At 41.3% G+C, this 21,117-nt stretch overlaps 1 protein-coding gene across 2 annotated transcripts; it reads right to left on the reverse strand.

Moving 5' to 3' along the window:
- Positions 1-226: 226 nt before the first annotated feature.
- On the reverse strand, positions 227-19,632 carry znf507 (zinc finger protein 507). Of its 2 annotated transcripts, XM_051379454.1 has the most exons (8): positions 19,499-19,628; positions 18,725-18,757; positions 14,648-17,071; positions 13,311-13,428; positions 13,107-13,215; positions 9,359-9,463; positions 6,357-6,491; positions 227-5,311 (listed from the first exon to the last, which is right to left on the reverse strand). In XM_051379454.1, exons 3-8 carry the CDS (start codon positions 17,066-17,068, stop codon positions 4,831-4,833), a joined length of 3,369 nt encoding a protein of 1,122 aa, XP_051235414.1. In that variant the 5' UTR covers positions 17,069-17,071; positions 18,725-18,757; positions 19,499-19,628; the 3' UTR covers positions 227-4,830. The 2 variants fall into 2 exon arrangements, with proteins under 2 accessions (XP_051235414.1, XP_051235413.1); XM_051379453.1 differs by lacking the exon at positions 18,725-18,757 and having other exon boundaries at positions 19,499-19,632.
- Between the last annotated feature and the right edge of the window lie 1,485 nt (positions 19,633-21,117).

Below are 21,117 nucleotides of genomic sequence, written 5' to 3' on the forward strand. Positions count from 1 at the left end.
CTGACTGAATGAGTGGAGAAAATGATGTGAACCAGAGACCTATGGGAGAATGGAGAGGGTTCCAGAGATTAGGTTTGTGTTGGTTTTTCCTTTAAATTGTCATCCATCTGTGTGTACATACATTACAGATTTCTTCTCATTTTTCATAGTGTATTTCGGTATTTTGACTGCAGCTTCTCTCAGAGGCGTCCTATCATCCTACAAACATGACCAGAGACAAAAAGCATTTATTTTTCAGTCTTTATTACCAAAAATACAATGGCAAAGTAGTGACATAATAAAGCCCATGAAGTTCTAAAAATAAATAAACATAAAGCAAGCATCACACTCCTGAACCTCCATTACAAAATATGAGCAAAAATCAGGATAGACATGTTCTATCTTCTCCACCTCTTTGGGCTTAAATGCACACAGCTCATTTAGCTTAAAACCGTCAGTTTCCTCAAATATACTGGGAGTAAATAAGATCAGAGCCAAAATTATATCTAAAACTTTATTTTTTTTTGTCTAGATTGTTTTGTTTTTTTACAATATCATTAAAAAATAGATTTTATCTTTTAAAAAATGTCAGTTTTAAGGTTCTGCAGTCTTCATCTACAGTATGTACACACTTAAATTAAAAATACAGTACCAAGTGTTTGAGCTCATTACTAGGTAAAATAGCTAGTAATGTAAGAAAGGGCCGTTTCACATTCTTGCTTTGTTGTTGTTTCTCTGGCCTCAAAATTGCCGAATGAAACGGAAATGTGGATTTGCCTCTATGGAGAACATACCGAGGTGTTCACATAATACCCAACGTTATCTCAATAATAAAGATGCTTGCTTCCGCTATGTTTTGCCTGAATCAACATAAATCTTTTGCTAGAACATCTGGATACTTGACTGAAGATTTGGCAGAGAGGTAAAAGCTGTAGCTTCAACACAAATACCTTCAACCAAAAGGCACGATAAACTAAACCAAAAACAATTGTTTGCTTTCAAATATGGCACAAATGTATAGTTGTATAGTTGTTTGAACTGACTGAGGGAAATGTAACTGAACAAGGAAGATCCGTATACTCTGAAGGAGTTAAACAGACACTTGCAGTGCTGACACACTTTTGCAATTTGTGACACCAAATGGGATATATCACTGCCAGCAAAATCCCACTTGACCTATATGCTTTTACCACCAGGAGAATGACCCAGGATGCATTTCCCAGCTTGTTGGCTGAACTTTACAGTAATACCATCACAATTTGACTGAAAGTTGTAAGCGATTAAGCTAACCTTCTAAAAATGTCTTGAAATATTATCCCAAGCTACTATGTTGAAATCCCAAAATAGTTTGTTAGTTAGTTTGGATTGCTGTTCTCCAATGCATTCATTGCAGAAAGTTTTGAGTTAATTCGGTTACTCCCAATTAACACATACAGTACAGTCACCGAGTTCAATGAGTTTGGATGCTATTTTTTGTAGCTTTGTCCACCATTGCTACTGGTGATAATACTGTAATGATCCTATTAACAAGTACTGATTTTGCATCCAAAGCCTGAAGTGTTGCATTCCTCTGTGCCACAGGGCTCCACTGTCGCACTGTATGACAGGGCTCTACATTACCATGGACATAAAGACTGCAGTTTACTCTGAGACAATGATCAGTGTCAGTGTTTGAGGCCAACAGATTTTGTTTTAAAATGAGAACAACAAAATCATTCAACATTTATAAACAGGGGAACAAAAAATGGAAAAGTACATCATTTCCATTTTTTGTTTTGAGAATTAAACAATGAAAAAAAAACAAAAAAACAACTCGCCTTCTGTTTATTTGCTTTGCTAATAAAAGCGGAAAACCAAAATCGACCGTTTCTGTTGTATTAATGGTAGATTTTGGTTCTCATTTCAAAAGGAAAATCCTCTGACCGTCTTCTCAATTACACCGCCCTGCTGCTGGAAACAGTCACCAGTGCACCTGAAGTGTATTAACACAGGTATATTTACAGCTTGTTATATATATAGGCTATAACCTACAGTGCCAAACTGTTATTGGAAATGATTTAACCTTTTGTTTGTTTTGTTTTGCATTGAAAGTATACATTTACAACAGGTTTTTATACATTTTTGTTGGGCTTGGGCCTAGTGTCACAGACGGGTCAAGAGAGGCTGGGGAATATTTATGGATGGATTAATACGCTGCTGGTTTTGGACTTTTTATAGGATTTGGTGGCAATAATAATGTTGCAAGCCTCGTCATTTAATTGCCAAGCTCTAAGAACATAGATAAAGTAGGCTAAAAATGCGACGGCCTTATAGTACCGTTAGCATTTTGCGCAAGTGAGGCAGTGGAGTTCCACCATCATCAAACAGTAGCAAATTTTAAACCCTGCTTTGTTTACATCAGTGTTTAATAGCTTTTAAGAGCCTCCTTTGCTAGCACACTGCTGCATATCTCAGAACACTACCGCCACCTGTGGATCAGTGGAACAGTGTCAAGCCGTTGGCAGGATTGTGTATCACATGACCTGTGCACACGTGCGTCCTCGTGGACTCACTCATGGAGGTACAGCTCCAAAGCGCTACTAGGGGGTCAAAAACTCCACCGGGGGCCTTTAACCAGAATTAATTTTTGGAGCTGAATAATTACGAGCTGTCAGATTAATAGCAGATCCCCATATGACAGAGAGGAGAGTGCTGGGCTGACTGTGTGTGGTCGGTCCAGTCTTTAACTCTCACTGCTCATTAACACGGATGCCGCGTTAACCAGGCAGACGGGGAACTGAAGTCCCACTTTTATTTATTTTTTTTTTAACTCGGACATATAACCATCTAATTCTGCCACGTATAATTGTAAATTAAAAGCCAGACAATAATAACCTGCTTTGATAATGAGAAATCCAGCCCAGGTAACAGGTCTGAGATAGAGATTTCATTTTGTTTTATCCACCACGCTACGCACACGTGCAGACTGAATGAATTATGGATATTCCATTTTATCTTAATTTCCTCAGCCTCTGTGGATGTAAGAAAAGGGATGGCATACTGATGAACTAACGTGACAGTGTGTTCTGCATGGCAGGACTGCATGATACATTATTTGGGTTGAGGCTTTGACACTGAGTGTTTGGTTTAAGAGGATAATTTATTCTGCCTTATCTTCAATCTTTGTATAATTTTCTGTTCATTTCAATTTTGTGATGCTTCAAGAGCATCAAAAATCAACACAAACGCATCATTTTTTCTTTTACTTTGTATTCCGAATGAATGGCACAGTTTGAATTAAAGTGCGAGGCATATTTAGATTGTTCCCAACATGCATCTGGGTGACTAGATAAGTTAGATTTGTGCCAGTACTCCTTTCCCCTTTCGTTCGTTTTTCTGCACAGTCAGCATCATTTGAGACATTAGGGGTTCAATTTCTCTCTTTTCTGCATGAAAAATAACTTCCACACAGCAAGACAATCCATCACAGTAAACATGAAGCTTTTGTAGATCGAAGTTTGCGTTCATTACACTGTGCGGGGGATTTATACACATCAGAGCTGCAGTAATTATATTACACTCATGCCTTTAGTCACATGAGAGGACATGGGAGGACTACGCTAAGAAACCTCAAAAAACGCGTCGCCTTCCAAGCTTTATTTTTATGTCTTATTATTTCAGGCATGTTGTTTTTTAGCTGGGACAGCAGTCATTTAAAGTTGCATTTGACACTAGTCAAAAGAAGTTTTTAAAAACACTGACCAAAAAAAAAAAAAGAGTAAAGGTTAATATAAAAATGTTCTTATATACAACATAAATTGCATGGGATTTAAAAAAAACAAAAACATGACAACTCTTAAAGTGAGTCTAGCACCACAATCACAAGTGAAGTGAAGGTGTGATTCAATGCAGTATTCCTGCTTTCAAATATCTAGGCACCATTCAATTCAAATAAAAAGCCGAACCTATGCCAACTTCCCTTTTTATCATTCCTTTTGTCAACATGCCCAAAACCAATACCTCTCGCCGGCAGACAACAACCAAAATCAATCAAAGACTGATTTCCACTTTGCTCTGTTCAACTTCCCCTCCTTTGAGAACTATTACTTTCTCCTCTAAAGACTTTATGATTAATGATCCAACGAGTAAAATTACAGTCACTCATACAAACAAAAACAAAACAAATGCGCAAAAATAACAAACATTTGCCTTTTTAAACTGGCATAACGGAAACTAACATGCATAAAAGTAAACTGATAAATATTCAATCATATTCGAGCTGTGATACACGCCTTTAGGCATTCGTGAATTTGTGCATGTACCTCCTTAACAAAGCTAGATCCTCAATTGTGTCGGATTAAATACATTAAATATTACAGTAGCGATAAAAGAGCTGCCTCATGGTCAATATATGAATTAGACTGGAAAATATGCAAATCTTTTTTTTCCATTTCTGGTGAGGGATTGTGTGGTTTTGTGAGGTATGAACTTGTCCCTGTATCGTGAAAAAAAAAAATTCAGACTTGGGTTAGAGCTCGGACTTGTCCCTTGAAATCAAAATCACTCCCCTCCAGATACATTTTGTGTCTTTTAAATGTCAAATATTAACTATTTATAATATAGTTTTTTGTTTTTTTTTACATTTCTGCTGTGTCTGCGTTGGACAGCAGCCTCACAGTTGTACCCCTCTGACACCAAGCCGACCACAGAACATTCTGAACAATGACAATCAACTAGATGTGAAATGCTTACACCTTGATATCCTCGTCAATCGCCTTGAGGTTAACAAACACAATGAAATACTTCTGCGGGCAGCAGATCACTGTAAGAGCGCAGGGTCAGTGTTAACAGGAAGAGAGGGAGGGGCACGTCTCACTCTGCTGTTTGGAGGCCTGGTTGGGCTTCTGGCTGCTGCTGCTCCTTGTTAAGGATGATGCTGATGATGTCTCCCTCGTGCTCCTTCATGTGCTCCATCAGCCGCTCTTTACTGGTGGACTCGAAGCCGCAGATGCAGCAGCAGAACAAGAGCACGCAGTATTCCATGGCGGGACCCGGGACGGGGGGCTGGCCTGTGCGTGGCTGGCTCTGGTTCTGAGACTGGAGCTGTGCCGGGTCCCTCCCCTGGGGGCTCGTGGATTCACCGGGCCACTGTGAATGGTCCGTGGTGGATGTGGGGAGGGCCCCTGAGCTGTCTGCAGCCAGACCGGCTGCTGTTGTTGTTGTTGTTGTTGTTGTCGTCAATGTGGGTGTTGGCAGTGGTTCCACTGAGCCCTTTGCTTTGTCCTTTGAGGGCGGGGCCACCACGGGGCGCTCTGCCACCGACTCCAGCACCGCGGACAACTTCTGAGGAGCTCTGAGGGAAATAAACGGTGGAATTACCAACAGCAACAAGATGAGACGGAGTTATAAATCTCACTCTTGGGGCAGTGTTGGCCAATGAGGAATATATTTGAACTGCCTGTGTTCTATTTTAGTTTTTTACATCTGCTGGGCGACAGATGCCAATAATCATTATCCCTGTGATGAAGTGCATATTTGTAAGACAGCAGACAGTTATTGGAGTTATGTTGCACCTTTCAAAATATGAACTAAAGATTACAGTGAGGAATTAACACATGTTGAGGTTAAACTTTACGAAAATAAGAAATAAACCAGTGATAGCATAATCAACTAACCACATCCACGGCATGTGTTAAAACATCTCCGTGCCTTACCGCAATGTAGACCTTTGTATATGCAGTTCACATATGCTATTCAAAATTGTTGGACAATTTCAGTGGATTCCTTTTTGATTCATTGGCTAAATATTGTCCTTCTGCTCATCTCATTTGGGAATGTTGTGTGTGGGTCTTACAGGGTAGAAACATCTGGACACTAGGGGGAAACAAGACAACACCACTACAGAGTACATGTATGGATTTTTTCCTTCTCTTAGGAAGCCCTGCATAGTGTAGTCTGTCCTATTTTTATTGTATATGGTTATTAAAAGAGTGTACTCGCTGTGCTGTGGCGTGTGTGTGCTGTGTTGTCTAACTACTCGTTTTTAACTACTGTTAGCTAGATATAGGATTTTTTTTAGTGCTTGTTAGTGCCAGTGTAACAACATCTACCAATTTGTGTTCACTGAAAGGGTACATGAATAGAGTGCAATATTTAAAAACTTGTAATACTGACATAAAATACTTCATTTAAAGCTGTGGGCGACAAACAGCAGAAACAACATTAAGTGAACAGACTGCGCCTGTATTAAAGACCACCAGAGCCCTTGTTGTCAGACAGTACACATTACCCACCAGCTTGCTGCCAGTGGGTATACTGGAGATATTTGCAAATCCAGTAATGAAACCTGTACGAAACTCAGAGAACAGAAACCACTATAGTTGAGTTCATGTGTTTACCGGCTGCTCTGGGAGATGGCCTCGTTAATGGCTTTGTTAACTTGCTCATAGTTGTAGTTCTGGTCTCCGGCGTGCTTCCACATGTGGGATTTGAGTGATGGTGGATGACTGCACACATAGCCACACAGAGAGCACCTGGAAGAGAGGGGAGGATGGTAGAGAAACAAAAGGAGAGAGGATGAGCAGCTGAGTGAGAGCGGATCAAGTGGAGGTTGATTTAATATGCATACCGAGGTTGTACTAATCCTTCTCCTACTTTCTATCAAGAGGAATCATCCTGACTCAACACTCCACAGGGGACACTGAGCTTCAGAGACAGAGACACAGTAGAGAGAGACGAAATAGGATTTGCAGCACACCGGTGAAGTAGTTTGTCAAAATGAAAAGAATTATGGATTGTGTCTTTATTAACTATTCAAATGCTTGAAGTTGCAAATATCATTTAGGATGAAGAACTCAAGTACGCTTCTCCCATAAGAGCCGACTGTGAGAACACGTTCATCAGAAAACTAAAAGTGAAAGGAAAATCAAGTTCTCAACCAGCCAGTGCCGACATGCATATCTACAATATTGTACCAGGCTGCTGTGAGATGCTGCTACAAAGTTTTCCAAATGTGCACTCACATTCTGAGTACTACTCAGTGATACAGGCCTGGGTGCCAGACAGAGGGCCCTCCAACCATTTCCTAATCCACAAGGAAAATAAATGGAGTCACACTGGTTTATACCAATTAGTAAATGTTCAATAATGTCTCTTGGCTGTTACTTGGGAAGTTTCATATTAGCCTATCAGCGATCTCTGCAGTGCGCAGAAGTGCTGACACTTTATTTCTGCGATAAGTTCACAGAAACCTGACCTGCGTGGGGCTGCTGCAACTGGACTTGCCTCTTGGCAAAGATTAGTGAGAATGGCAAACATTGAAAGGTTGACAATGAAAACAACTGAATGGAAAATAGACTGATGCATTTGTCTCTACTTTAGCCAGATCATACAATCCTAAACCAGTGTTTATTTTGCTTTATGCATGGTTGCTAATATCAGGAACCATCACAAGTCAAAACATGCTAGCTTCAGTGCCCAGTGCCGCCTGGTAGAACAGCATGTCATCTTCTACCACATCAAAGATTCTAATGTTTATTCATTATATCTGATCATTATTATTAATGTTTGTTTATTAATTGGCCCCTGGCCTCCAGTCATTTTTCAAAGCAAGTCAAGTATCCCTGTTCTACAGACTTAGAAGCGGACTTGATCACACTGAGCAAAAACAAAAATCCCGGTGAGCCAGTGCCTTCTGCTGGAAGTCCAGAATTAGATGGTATTTTTATCTCCTAAAATGAAATTCTTAGTTTTCATCATTGTCAAAACTGGATTAGGGTGCAAGTCCAATTCTCTCTGCGTGTTTCCATCTTTCTCTGTATTACACAACATTTCCTTCCTCTAACAAAAAAATATTTGTGTCCTCTAGAGGTTTTTTTGCTTCATGCATAATGTCTCGAATGCTTGAAGAGTCAGAAATTTAAGTTAACAAAATAAAAGGACAACTAATCACCACAAAGAGGCAAAGGAAATCCACTGTCAGTGAATTCAGCCCATCTACATTTACCAAAGTAGTAATTCCATCAGCCAGCCTTTGGTGACCAACGTCAGTCCGACTGTCTGTGCCTCTGGTTCTAAAAACTATACAGCACATGGGTAAAAGGAATAATCTGAATTATATATTTGAAATTTCAGCAAATGTATTAAGTTGTCTTATTGCAACCTTTAAAGTGGAACGCCACCAGTGTTAAACATAATTAACTTGTCAGGGATACTCAGCCTTTGAAAACAGTTGTCCTTTTGTCAAGTCAGAAAATACGCTGTGATCACCCTAAAGACATCCTCAGGGTTATCACAGCTTGGCCAAGGAGACTACAGATTTCAAAAACAAAGTATGCATTATAAATAGAGTTTGAAAGGAGGAGGGGCTGATGAAGAGAAGCCATTAGCTGCAGTGTGGGAAGTGTGAGGGGTTTTAAACTGATATTGGATACTAATGATGCTTTCACACCTAACTTTTTTGATTTCAAATGAACACTGGTGTGTTCACCTGTGTGACTTCCTTCAAGCTGTCAACTGAGCTCTGCTGCGCACCAAGCAACCAGTTTTTGCAAGACCATTATGAATGCAGTTTCAGACCTATTTATTTTTATTTTTTAAGTTATTTTTTTGGCCTTTTATTGCCTTTATTGCTAGTGACAGCCGATTATAGTCATTAATCCAATACATTCTTAGGACGTGTCAAAATCGAATAGAAGACATTTCAAAGCCTAGAATTCAGATTATTGGATTGGACTTTAAGACCCCGCAGACACCCTGTTCTCAGGGAGCTCTTTTTGACATCAGAGGATACATAAACACATTGGGTTTAGTACAGTGCAGCATGGTGTCCATGTAGATTCGATGATGTAGGATGAGTCACCAAAACTGTGCAGTAAATGAGTTACCTGAACTTAGAAAGTAGAAGACCTATAAATCAGGATTTTTAAATGTCTCTCTCAAGTCACCCTACTTCATGAAAGTGCAGTGCTAAATAACTTGAATGCCCTTTTAACACAAGAACGGCATTGTCTGTCATTTCCACCTTATTTAAACATAGACATTGCAGCACTGCAGGTAATGATGTATTTAATACAGCACAAGCATTCAGTGAAGTGGAAATCAGCAATCAGTGCCTCGCTCAAGGTTGAGGATATTTAACATTTTAAGGAGGACAGAATATTCACCCTCATTCACTTTCTCCACCCACCAAACGCTGGCCTTGCAATCAGAAGCCCATTTCTCAAGTCCCCAGGCTGCTGGCGCCATGAGAGTGCACGTAATGCGGACAAACCGTTTCAGAGCCGCCTCTACCAAGATTACCCCTGCTTCTTTTGGCCCGGCACTGCTCTTTAGTCTCCCCTCGGAGGTGCAACGTACATTCTTATCATCCCTCTCTGTATGTGTGTTTGATGTTTCTCACCTGTACTGCTCCAGTAGCTGCATGGCCTGGTGCTCCTGAGGATGCCTCCTCATGTGGCTCTTTAAACTGTTCATGTTGGTGGTGGCAAAATCACAGCTACAGCACCTGGTGGACGGAGAAAGGAGAGCAGAGTGAACACAGAGATGGAGTGGCTACTTTACAAGCTGCCTTTTGAGGTCATTGTGTTGCTGCTTTACACTTGGAGCCAGAAGGGAGATAAGGGATTTACAGCAAAACAAGGAAGTTGTCACTTTCAAAAACATAATACATCACAATGTTTCTACATTGCTGCTTTTTATTTGCTTGGGGGCAAATACGTTCTTTATTTCCATTTGCATAACAATTACAATTCTTAGATCTCAGGCTACCTCCAACAGTGTTCAAACAAATATGTAAAATATGTTAATAATACATAAAGGAAAAAAAACACAAATGGAACAACATCTAATTAGAATGAAATAGTGCAGCAGCTAAATTATAGGAATATAATATCATATAAAACAAAACAAAAATACTGCGGTAGCCAGGTGAGTGATAGAAAAATACATAAGTAAAATATAAGTTAAATAATAAAACACAGAAGCTAAATTCAATTTATAGCCATTTGCATTAAAATAATATACAAAACAAAGAGTTGCACTTTATAATGTGAGGTTTACTGGGGCTGGGATACTAAAAAGATAGATCTGACCAACCGAAGACTAAACTTGTTTCAATAGAGGAATTGTTTAGATCCATTTTCATATTTAGACTAAGTGAAATTATCCATAACCTTTGGATCTCTGTTTTATCCTCATTACCCCTGTATAATTAGAGTTTTATGTATGTACAGCCCTCTTCCCTTGAATGTTGGGGTTAAACTTTTAGCTTCTACCATAACTCTTACTAAAACAGTTCTGCAATCATTAGGCTGATAGTTGCTAAGCTCAGTACTGCAACAGCACTTTGGAATACAAGTAGAGAAATTGCTACTATATCATAACAAATACTTTTATGCCTAATTATTGCACTGCCTGTGCTGGAAAATAAAGTGGCCTTGCCTGAAGGAATTTAAAGACATTTTAAGGCACTGCTTCCAGCTTTGGGCAGTTAGAGAGGGCAATAGCATGACATGGAAGCAGTAATATGACTGTTTGGAACACAGTGTGCATACTAATGTGCAGCAGAGAAGTAGATTATGGGACAGGAGTGGCTTTTCTGTGCGATTAGTTTTCTGAAACAGGCACATAAAAAATGACAACTATTCACTGACCACTAACTCTTCTACACAGGATACAAGAAGATTCATACAAGCAAGTGCATACCAACAGCCTGTGATAGTTTGTCACCTTCTCATTGTAAATGTGTATACATTAAGCAAATGCGTTACCTTTCCAACTGGGTCTTGTGAGAAAAAGATTCAAGATCTTTACCACCTGTGACTATTTTTAAAGTTGATCTCACACTGAAAAAAGCTGAGTGCCTGGCATCAGTACAGTCACACAGAACTAGAAGAAGAACTTTATTTGATTTCAGCGATGGAGAGGAATGAATACCAATGGAGCTTCAGTCCCTGTAAGATAATCCTGACAGGAATTTCTGCACTCTTAACCAATTACAGCACTGTTAATAACCGATGAAGGAAGGGTTAAATATCAGCATTAGTCCAGTCTGTGGTTGGCCTTCACCCCTATTGTTATGCTATCCAAATATGAGGAGCTAACAAAGAATCAGAATTACTAGAAAATGTTACCTATTGGGGCCTTTTACTCCAATTCCACTAATTATATATTGTAACTCCTAATAAACTACTGCACAGGTGTTTTAGCAGGGGACTGTGTGCTGCTCCACGGCTGCTGGTGTGCATTGGCACATTCTTTGTCACGTTGGCTCTGCACTACACAGTAACAATATAATTATCCCTCTGTGCTGCACTTAAAGCTCAAAGTCCTCAAAGTTTTTTTCCGAATTCAACGTGCTGGAGTGCAGAGTCAAAACAGAAAATGTGCTGTGGTCCACACTGTATTTCTGATTCAGATGTAAAGGTTTCTTTTAACATTATTAAGTTGGAAATGGATAGGTCTACATTACAGTATAAATGCATTCCAGCTAAAATACTCCTTGAAAATGAAATGTTAACATTTCATTTTCAAACATCATTTAAAGGAGTCCTCATGAAAGCACAAAAAAGAGAAGTAGTACAAGAAGGCACCAGAAGTAGGTAGACACAAAAGTGTTATATGCAGCATAAGTACATATCACTGAGTGTCTTTTTACTTGTTACGTGTTTACGTGGTTTATATAGAGGCATCAGTATTAAAATGTAGGCTGTTTTATAACAAGTAGTACATTTAAAAATATTTATATCTGGATCATCCAGTATTTCCCAACTCTATTTTTGCCCTCACACCATTTGCTAACAGGATGGTTGACCAGTCTTAGAAAGAGCAATTAGATGTCACCTGACCTTTTCCAGAGTCGAGAGAAACCTGTTCTGTGCGTATTTCTGTATATACATTTGGCTGCAGCACACCATTAAGAAAGCTGACGCAAACACCTGTATGTGTTCACACCTCTCGGCAGCTTTGTGTTAACACAAAGACCGACTGCTAATACAGAGCAGTGGAGAGAGACACAGCCAGGGTGCCGTGTGTGAAAGTGTGACTGTGCATACACTGTGAGATCACTGTGCTGGCCACAGCATTGCCGGGCATGTACTGCCATCTAATGCACCTTTCTAAAATGACAAGTACAGCTCATGCACATCTTAAAGTAAAGGCACTAGAATGGGAACTGGCACATAAAACAGCAAGGCTCATTGACTGAAACCTATTTGGTTAGTGCACTGTGCCTGAAACAGGAACTGAAAATGTAATATTTACTGACCACTTCCTGAACTCAAAAATAGTGGCAACAACATTTTTAGCACACATTTAATTTAAATTGTAGTTCTAATATGTAGACACAAATAAAAGATTACAGCCCTCTGAAACTGATAATGAGCTTATACCCCGTTATCCCTGATAAGAAATGAGCAATCCATCTCCAAAAGTGCAGAGAGTGGTGTCTACTTCATTAATGTGCTGTCATTATGGCTAAATGTCATATGTAATTTCTACAACTACCATTAACATATTCAAATAATAAAACACAATACGCCAGCAAAAACAAATTAAAGGAGCAACTGGACCGCATTTAAAAAGGTTGAAGTTGACATTTTGTTTGTCGTAAATAACAAAATCCCAAACTTTTAAAGCAGGAAGAACAGTGTGTATGTGCTGTCAGCTGAAACTATAGTCACGGCTGATTTGCCTGTCAAACAAATACTGTAATAAGAACAATATAACCCCACCAGGCTTAGAAAAACACTGCATTAGATCTACAGCACGAGAAGTTTGAGGACGTTGTTTATTGGTTAAGGATATTGCGAGAAAAATCATAAATATCACTGGTGATTTTTAGTCCTTGTTTGATGTTTCCTGTAACATCAAATGCTTTGCTCTACATATAGATATAGAGGCAATCAAGTTTCCAGCCGCAAATTCAAAATGCTAATAAACCCAAACCCTACACCATTTGCTCCAAGCTGTGTTGCGCCAAGTTGCTGCAAGAATCTAAGACCTTCAAAGGCCTTTAGTTTAATCAGTTCAGTCATTTCAAGACTTCATTCAGGAACTGTGGACACTTAATTACTGACAATCAGTCAGTGAGCGGCATTAGTGCTTGCACTGAGGTGACAGTGGTGAATTTCTGTTTTTAAACAACTCACCGATAAGGCTTGTCGGAGTTATGAATCCGCCGGTGGTTTCTCACTCCAACATATGTAGAGCTGGTGTAGTCGCAAACATCGCACTTATACATCTTCTGCATACCACATTCTGTAATTTAGGAAAACAGTTAAACAGCTAGTTATTTAAATATCCACACATCTTCCTAGCTGAACACATGATGAGCTCATAAATACACGTCTTACCTTCATCCGTTACCCGCTCGGCTTCCTCCACCATGGCCACGGTTTCAGTGACTGGTGTGAGGGCTGCCACATCACTGCTGAAGCTATGGTGCTCCCTTTCATGATTTCTTAACTGACTCTGAGTAAGGAAAATACACACATACCATGAGATATCTACACAAAGAAATGACAATAAATGTATTTGACGTTCAAAATGTTTTTTCAAATACTTTTTTCCAACTTTGGACCTGCTAGCAAAACAATGAACAGCCAAATCAGATGTTTTTCTACTTTGATTTAGATATAAAATACCTAAAAGGGGAAATATGAAACTATGCATTTGCAAAACAGTAGGTAGGCTGGGTATCCGCAAGAATCTGGCCATACGATGCGTATCAAAATACAGGGGTTACGAGTCAATATATTGCGATACTATAAGCAAGAAAATACGCATTAGTTTTTTTTTTTAAATCTAACCGTCAGAAAATAAAGACCACGTGGATAAAATCTGATTTAAAACCCGTGGGATCTGCATTTGTATTTATCACAGTCCACCCTTCACAATTACAAACTTCAGTAGCCTAACTCGCAAATCTGTTAGATGATATGATGAACTTGATGAATGATGAATAATCTCTGCTGCAGATCTGCGCTGGAGTCCCATGATAGCAGTGGAATCAATAGTTTTCTCCTGTATCATCAAACCCAGGCAACTTGTGACTGCAGCGCTGCACCAGGCCCTTCCAGCTCTCATCTCTTACTAAGAAGGTCTATCACATCACATCACACAGGTAATTTCACTCTCTTTGGGCTTTAACTCCGTTTGGCTTACTGAGAAACAAAAACAGATGCTGACAGGAGAGAAGACTCCTGTTTGTGATTGGGGGGCAAAGACAAAGACTTTACCAATATACTGTGCATGTAAAAAAAATAATAAAAAGGGGGAAGCTGGGAGCAAAGGGGATTTTAACTTGGAACAAACCTAAACAAATAACAGTTCATCAAATTAGTTAGGCAGTTTGTTTCCCTGTCCATCAACTACTCAACTCATTGACTAATTGCTCCTGCTCTAATATGTCATTTTATATTGTGGTATCAATGTGTATTACACAGTGGTACGAGTGAGCCTGAGGAATCAAAGTGGTGGACTGCCAGTGTTACACTGACAAACAGCTCAACATGGCCTGCACTTTTTATCATGATGAAGACTCCTGAGACTACACCAGCTACCTCAACGGACCTCAATGAACTCTGAAGATAATTAAAAATATTTATATAATATACTACTTAAATGGTCTGATAACTGGATATGAATAACAGGATTAAAATGCTCCATGTGAGCGCTGCCGTCTCCTCACCTTGTAGTGGAAGGCATCATGGCACAGCTTGCACTGGTACATCCTGGTCTTGCAGTGGTGGATCATATGGCTCTCCAGGTCCTTACTGTCTGAGGCAATGTGCTCACAGATGGGACACTGATACGGCTGCCTCTGCCTGTGCACCCGGAGGTGCTGTTTAATGTAGCCCTTATTGCCGCTGCTGTAGCGACACAGGCGGCACCGGTACGGCCTATCACTGCCGGGGATGTAGTCCACCAGACCGCCATCACGAGAGGTGACCAGCCCGTCCATTCCTGGGATGCTACACATGTAACTCCCGGCTCCGTTCCCTGTTACCACACCGGCCACGGCTCCGTTTTGGAACTGCGCGTTGTCCTGAAGTTCTTTTAAGATATCCTCATCTGAGGCATTCTGGTCCGAGCGCTCTCTGAGTCTTTCAATGACGGTGAGCAGTGACAGGCTGATGCCGGCTTTAGTGGCGGGACCCTCCTCGTCTCCTTCCCCCAGACCCAGGGACCCCAAATCTTCCTCTCTGCTCTTGCTGTGAAGCTCCAAGTCCAGAAGAGCTTCTGTTGTTTCTACCTCAGAAGCCTTCTGTTCAGCTGGGGTCACCTCTACGAGTTTCTGGCCCGTGTTTTGGCTCTGTGCTTGGGCTGTGATGCTCTTCAGACTTACCTTGGTGCTGGAGGTGGGGAGCTCGGGGGTCCTCATTGGCATAGCTACCAGTGCCTCAGCAGCCAGAGAGTGCAGGCGAAGAGACTCAGAATGTGTCCTCTTGCGACCAGCGGGGGGAATGTTTTCATCCCGCGGAGAGTCGCTACTTATAGTAACAGAGGATTTAATAGTAGCTCCTACTGGCTGGCTGTCAGTAGTGCTACCCGCACTGCAGCCAGGGACCACCTCATCCTTCACCGCTCCTGCATGGTCCTGCTCTTCCTCCTCTGCATCCAGTAAGCTCTTGTCCCTGTCCACGTCTGGGCTGAGGAGGAGTGGGTTAGTCGCCATGACTGAGTCCTCAGCTGAGGGAAGGCGTTCTACAATCACGTTAATATGGCCGGCGCTGTTGGGACTGCTGTTGATAATCTTCTGAGCTGATGACAGTAAGCTGTCTGCAACAGAGGTGCTATTGTGGTGACTCTCAATCTCCACCTCAGACTCTGCCTCTGTCGTCACGTGAACCTCCACCACGGGCTCCTCGGAGGTCAGGTCTTTGATAGGGTACACACTTTCCTCCTCTTCCTCTGCCGTTTTTGGACTTTCATTGAGACTAGACACCGGGTGAGTCAACACATCCCGTTTGTTTTCGACAGCCAACGGAGCAGCAAACAGCTGGAGCTTGAAGGCAGTGGGCAGCTTTTGGAGGCTTTTATCTTGAAGAACCGGGGAAAGAACGACCATTTCCTCCCGGGTTCCGGCAGAGTTGGCCGCAGTCTGTGCCTCTCTCCTTCCGGGAGCCCCGTCATCATCCTCGAAGATAGGGTAGGAGCAGTCAACCAGGCCGGCGTGCTTCCAGGCGTGGGTCTTAAGCATCCGCTGCTGGCTGCACACGTAGCTGCAGATCAGGCAGCGGTACAATCCATACTCCTCGTAGCTATACCACTTCTTCTTCTGTGGTAACTCCTTGGAACCGTCCACTGAGCTTTTGATCACTTCGTTTCCTACACTGCTCCCAGTCCAGTCCCCATCCTGCTTTCTTAAAACCTCATCTGTGTGCTCACTGGAGGTATCCGACACAGTGGGGTTCCTCTTCAGGTTGTCACCGTTGTCGAAGTGCAGCCTGACGTGTGCCTCCAGCTGCCCCTGGTCTCTGGAGGTAAAGCGACACTCGGAGCACATGAGGATGAGGTCGCTGTGCTGCTCATTGTGCTGCTTCAGGTGCTCTTTCAGCAGGGGCAGCGTTTGGGAGAGATAGGGGCACAGGCTGCACTGATAACAGGTCACCGTCCGCTTGTGGTCGCTGCTGTTGGGTTTGCTGGCTACCTCTGTTCCCGGGGAGGGGATGTTGTTGTTGTTACTGTCACCTGACACACGTGAAGAAAGAGCGGTGTCAGCCGCGCTGCTTTCTAATCTCACCTCCTGGACGCTCTCCTGCTCCTTACAGTTCCTCTTTATCTTCCTGTGTGGAGAGCCTCCTCTACTCCCCCTTGTCCCCTCTACACCTCCTCCCCCTTCCCCCGCAGAAGAGGCCTGTTGGATTGCTCTTTTCTGTCCCGCCAAGGTACAGCGGCGCTGGGGCCGCTTTTCCACGATTTTGCTGAGCTTCTCAATGACCTGGATGAGAGAATCTGCAGCTTGTCTCTGCTGAAAACTCTGGGACTCCTCTACTGCTTGCTGCGTTTGGGTTTGAGAGAGGGATCCCAGCGCTGACGGCGTAGAGGAGGAAGAGGAGGCAGTGGAGGAGTGTGTGATGAGTACAGCGACATTGCTGATCTCCTCCATGACCTGGCAGACAGCAGGGAACAAAGAAATTAGTGTGCACACTGGTTGGTGCTATACGGTGCACTCAACATAAACAGATTTGATCCCGTACTATATGGATAGAGATATTTTGAAATATCTTTCCTCCAGAATTGTATCTGACAGGGTTCCTGCGCTAGAGCATGTCAACAGTCATATCACACTCATATACAAACAATTGCAACTCTTAGTAGTCTATAGTAAATAAAGGCATGTTCAAATCATCAATCTTCTGTTCTAGCCAACCTGCTTAGCTAGAGCTTACTAATGACACCCACCACTACTAAGAGTACTCAGAGTAACACTATGAAATTATTGTCAATATAGATACACAGTATATCTGTCTACAGTTTCCCTATATTGTTTCTCCCACTTAATCAATTTACTAGAAAGCAGTGAAAAATGCCAGCCACACTTTGCCAGAGACTACAGTAACTTATTCAAATTGCTCATGTCAAAGTAATTCAATTTACAATTACATAAAACTGACAAACACTGCCTTCTTCATTTTGGATATTTGGCCTCTCTGGTTGATAAATAACTTTAACAATGATGCTTACCAAAACAGTTCTTAATTCACTGAATAGCCAATTCAGTACTAATAGTATTAGATATTATTGTCAATATGTAGCTCTAGAGTTAAAAGACTAACAAAGTTAGAATTCAAACCTTTAACACAAAACACTGTACACCTAGGTAATACATTATACAATAAGTTTATCAGGCCACCACAATAGTACTGTATCCCTGAATTTGAATCATTGTTGCATTTTAAAATAAACTGTATTACTGTGAATATATATATATATATATATATATATATATATATATAGGATTTCTAGAGCCTCATATATAAAAGAAAATAGGCTGATGATTGTGACTGTGAGTTCCTGTTCTGTAACTACCACAATTTACACTACTCTACACTGCAACATTTTGACAGTTAATTAACAGGGATGGAATTGGATCCATGTTTCCTTTTTTCCCCTCTCCATTACTGTCATACAGTTAAAATATATAGCAGTGGTGCTGAAGTAATTAGCACATATGCTGCCCCCGAGGTAAATAATAAAATAAATGTTAAAATAAGGACGTGTTGCATGTACAGTGAACTGTATGCTTAGTAAACTCAAACTCGAATATATCAGTCAGTATTCTGAGGACTGAGCATGTGATTTTTAGTTCTGCACAGCCTTCTGTGTTAAAAGGCAAGTCAGTCTGACTCATTGAGAGTTTAGCACAGTGACACGGGGCGAAAGCAACTGAAAGACCTCCCTCGATAAAGCATAAAATCTGGTGAGGAAAAAAATATGTAATTTATTTTCACCAAAGAGAAATAAACAACTGACCGTACATACACTTTGTACAGCAGCATGTACTAAGGGCTGTGTGAGGGGATTGCCTGTTTAGAAGAAAGGGGAAGTGGCCCAAAGACCACCATGATAAGTGTGATAGCCTAACTCATTCATGATAAGCCCTGCCACTGCTGCTCAATAGACAGGAATTCAAACACGTGCACCATGTGCATCTGTTTACAAACCAAGCTGGAGGGAAATGGTCCCAAATCATGTGGTTAAATTCCTTTCATCTGTGCAAACCCAACCCTTTCCTCTTTTTCACTTTCCAACCACAACTCACCTTCCTCTTTCTCCCACTTCTGCATCTGTATGACTAATATCAAAAGAGAAGGATACACATTTGGAGAAGGGTTACCACATGCATTAATTCTGAACTGTGAGGGGTGGAGATACACTTTACCTTGTGTTATTAGCACTGGATCTAAAAGAAATCCACTCAACAATAATGGACTTTTAGTAGAAATGCCTTACCCAAACAATACAAATCTGCCAAACAACTTAAAGTGTGTCACTCGCAAAGCTAAAGGTTGGGCCTCCTGTGGTACAGCTAGGAGGCTGAATGTGACTGCAGCCAGTGAAGCCTCTCTGTAGACGCCATCATGTGCTTCAGCCCAGTCTCAGATGAGCACCTACTATGTCAGGGTCTAAAAATATTTCCTCCACTTCCCCCCCCCCCCTGTAGAATGAAGTTGGGCACAGCCTCCCAACTCACACTGAAACATCGAATGAGCACTGGGCCACATTCACTGGCTAACGTTAGCTGCTAGAAGTGGAGCTGCTGCGGCGCTGAAGAGAGTTTCATACGGAGAGAGACACACACACACACACACACACACACACACACACCTGCTAGCTTAAGAGTTAGCCTCACAGCCTGCTGCCTGCTGTTCCAACCCACAGACAGACAGACAGACAAGACAGACAGACACACGAGTCTCACACAGTGCTAGCAGTTACACACATGAATGTAACGTTACAAGGGCATTTTAATTATCTTTCCGGTTAATGAGTGACGGAGGAGCGCGTGGCTGTATTTAAATGAGAGCATACTCACTGACACTGAACGGCTCGACGCTCTTTGTCCTCAACACATAAAACTGCTCTTTTTTTTATTCGTTAGCCATAAAAAAGTGGCCTCCCTCTCTCCCACATTGCAAAATGGCGAGGATGGAATATCAGTCACGTGACTTCGAGTTTAGGTCAGGTGACCAACGGGGAGCGGTGACTGACAGGTTGTCTGGTGCTGCGTTCAAATACTGCTCGTAAAACAACACGTCCCATTTCCGGACGGCTGTCCGCGCTTTCAAGGGTTTGAGGGACATTGTATGAATAAAGTGAGCAGTTATCATCATTGCAAAGACAAACTAAGGATGCTAAAAGATGTATAATAGACACTGCAGCCACAATTTGCCCGCCATACTTACATACTATCTGGCAAGTAATACAGAGGGCAGACTGCACAGACTCCACTTCTTTTCTTGAAAAGAAAAAGGAAAATTATGCCCTAGACTGTTATAAATTCACTACATTTTTATTAAGTAATTCTGACTCTCACTAGTATAGCAAGTATTTCTCAAGACTGTTTTATCTTGACAAAAATGGGCTACATACTGCTGTTAAACATGATTGAAATTTGGCATGCAAAAATGTGTTATATTTAAAAAGGCATCATCCTGGTGTGGCTGCACTGTCATGCACTTACAAGTAGGTAGGTACAAACATGTAAGCTCAGAAGGAATTAAATTATTACCGTATCATCTCTCCAGTTTTTCTGCACACTTGCCTGTCTCGCTCTACTGTTGTGCCCTATTTTAGGCTATTTCAGACACCTCTATTTAAACCAGTGGTTCCCCACCAGGGGTCAGGACCCCCGCTATGGGTCAGCAAAGCCTCAGAGGCCTTCTTGATTTTAAGGGGTGTGAGAAAACTTAAAAATATAGGCCTATGGACGCCCAGTTAGCTCAGTGGGTAGAGCTGGCATCCCACGTACCGAGGCTCAGTCCTTGCTGCAGCGGCCCAGGGCTCGAATCCAACCCACAGCCCTCTGCTGCATGTCATCCCCACTCTCTCTGTCCCCCCCCCCTCCTGTCTGCCTTCAGCTGTCACTATAATAAAGGCAACCCCCCCCCCAAAAAAAATATACTTTAAAAAAAACCCAAAAAACATATATATATATATATATATATATATATATATATATATATATATATATATATAGGCCTATATCTCAGCATGGAGTTAAAGTTTAGATTATTATTTAAGGTCTAAACTTTGAACACCTCGTCCTGCATTAGAAAAGTTTAGTTAAAAGAACCAAAGAGCTAATAGAACAATGGCTAAGCATCAGGGAAAGAAAACACTGAATTTGTCAAAAGGAAGCCTATTAAATACCCATCACTGTTAAAAAAATTAAAGGTATATATACAAAATGGTAAAAGGAAGTTGTATATATTGTATATAGTAGGCTATAGTAGAATTATAGGAAAAGTTGCTAAAATATCAGGAAAACTTGATGCAACATTAACAGGAAATAATCTGCTCAGAGTTCATTGTACAGTTTATCAGTTGTTCTATATGTGTTGAATATAATATGAAATATCCATAATGTCACTTAGTCAGGGGTCATCACTTTACTCAGTAATAGAAAAAAGGCTGGGAACCTTTGATTTAAAC

This window comes from Dicentrarchus labrax, unplaced genomic scaffold (genome assembly GCF_905237075.1).
Source record: "Dicentrarchus labrax unplaced genomic scaffold, dlabrax2021, whole genome shotgun sequence".
Taxonomy (NCBI): domain Eukaryota; kingdom Metazoa; phylum Chordata; class Actinopteri; family Moronidae; genus Dicentrarchus; species Dicentrarchus labrax.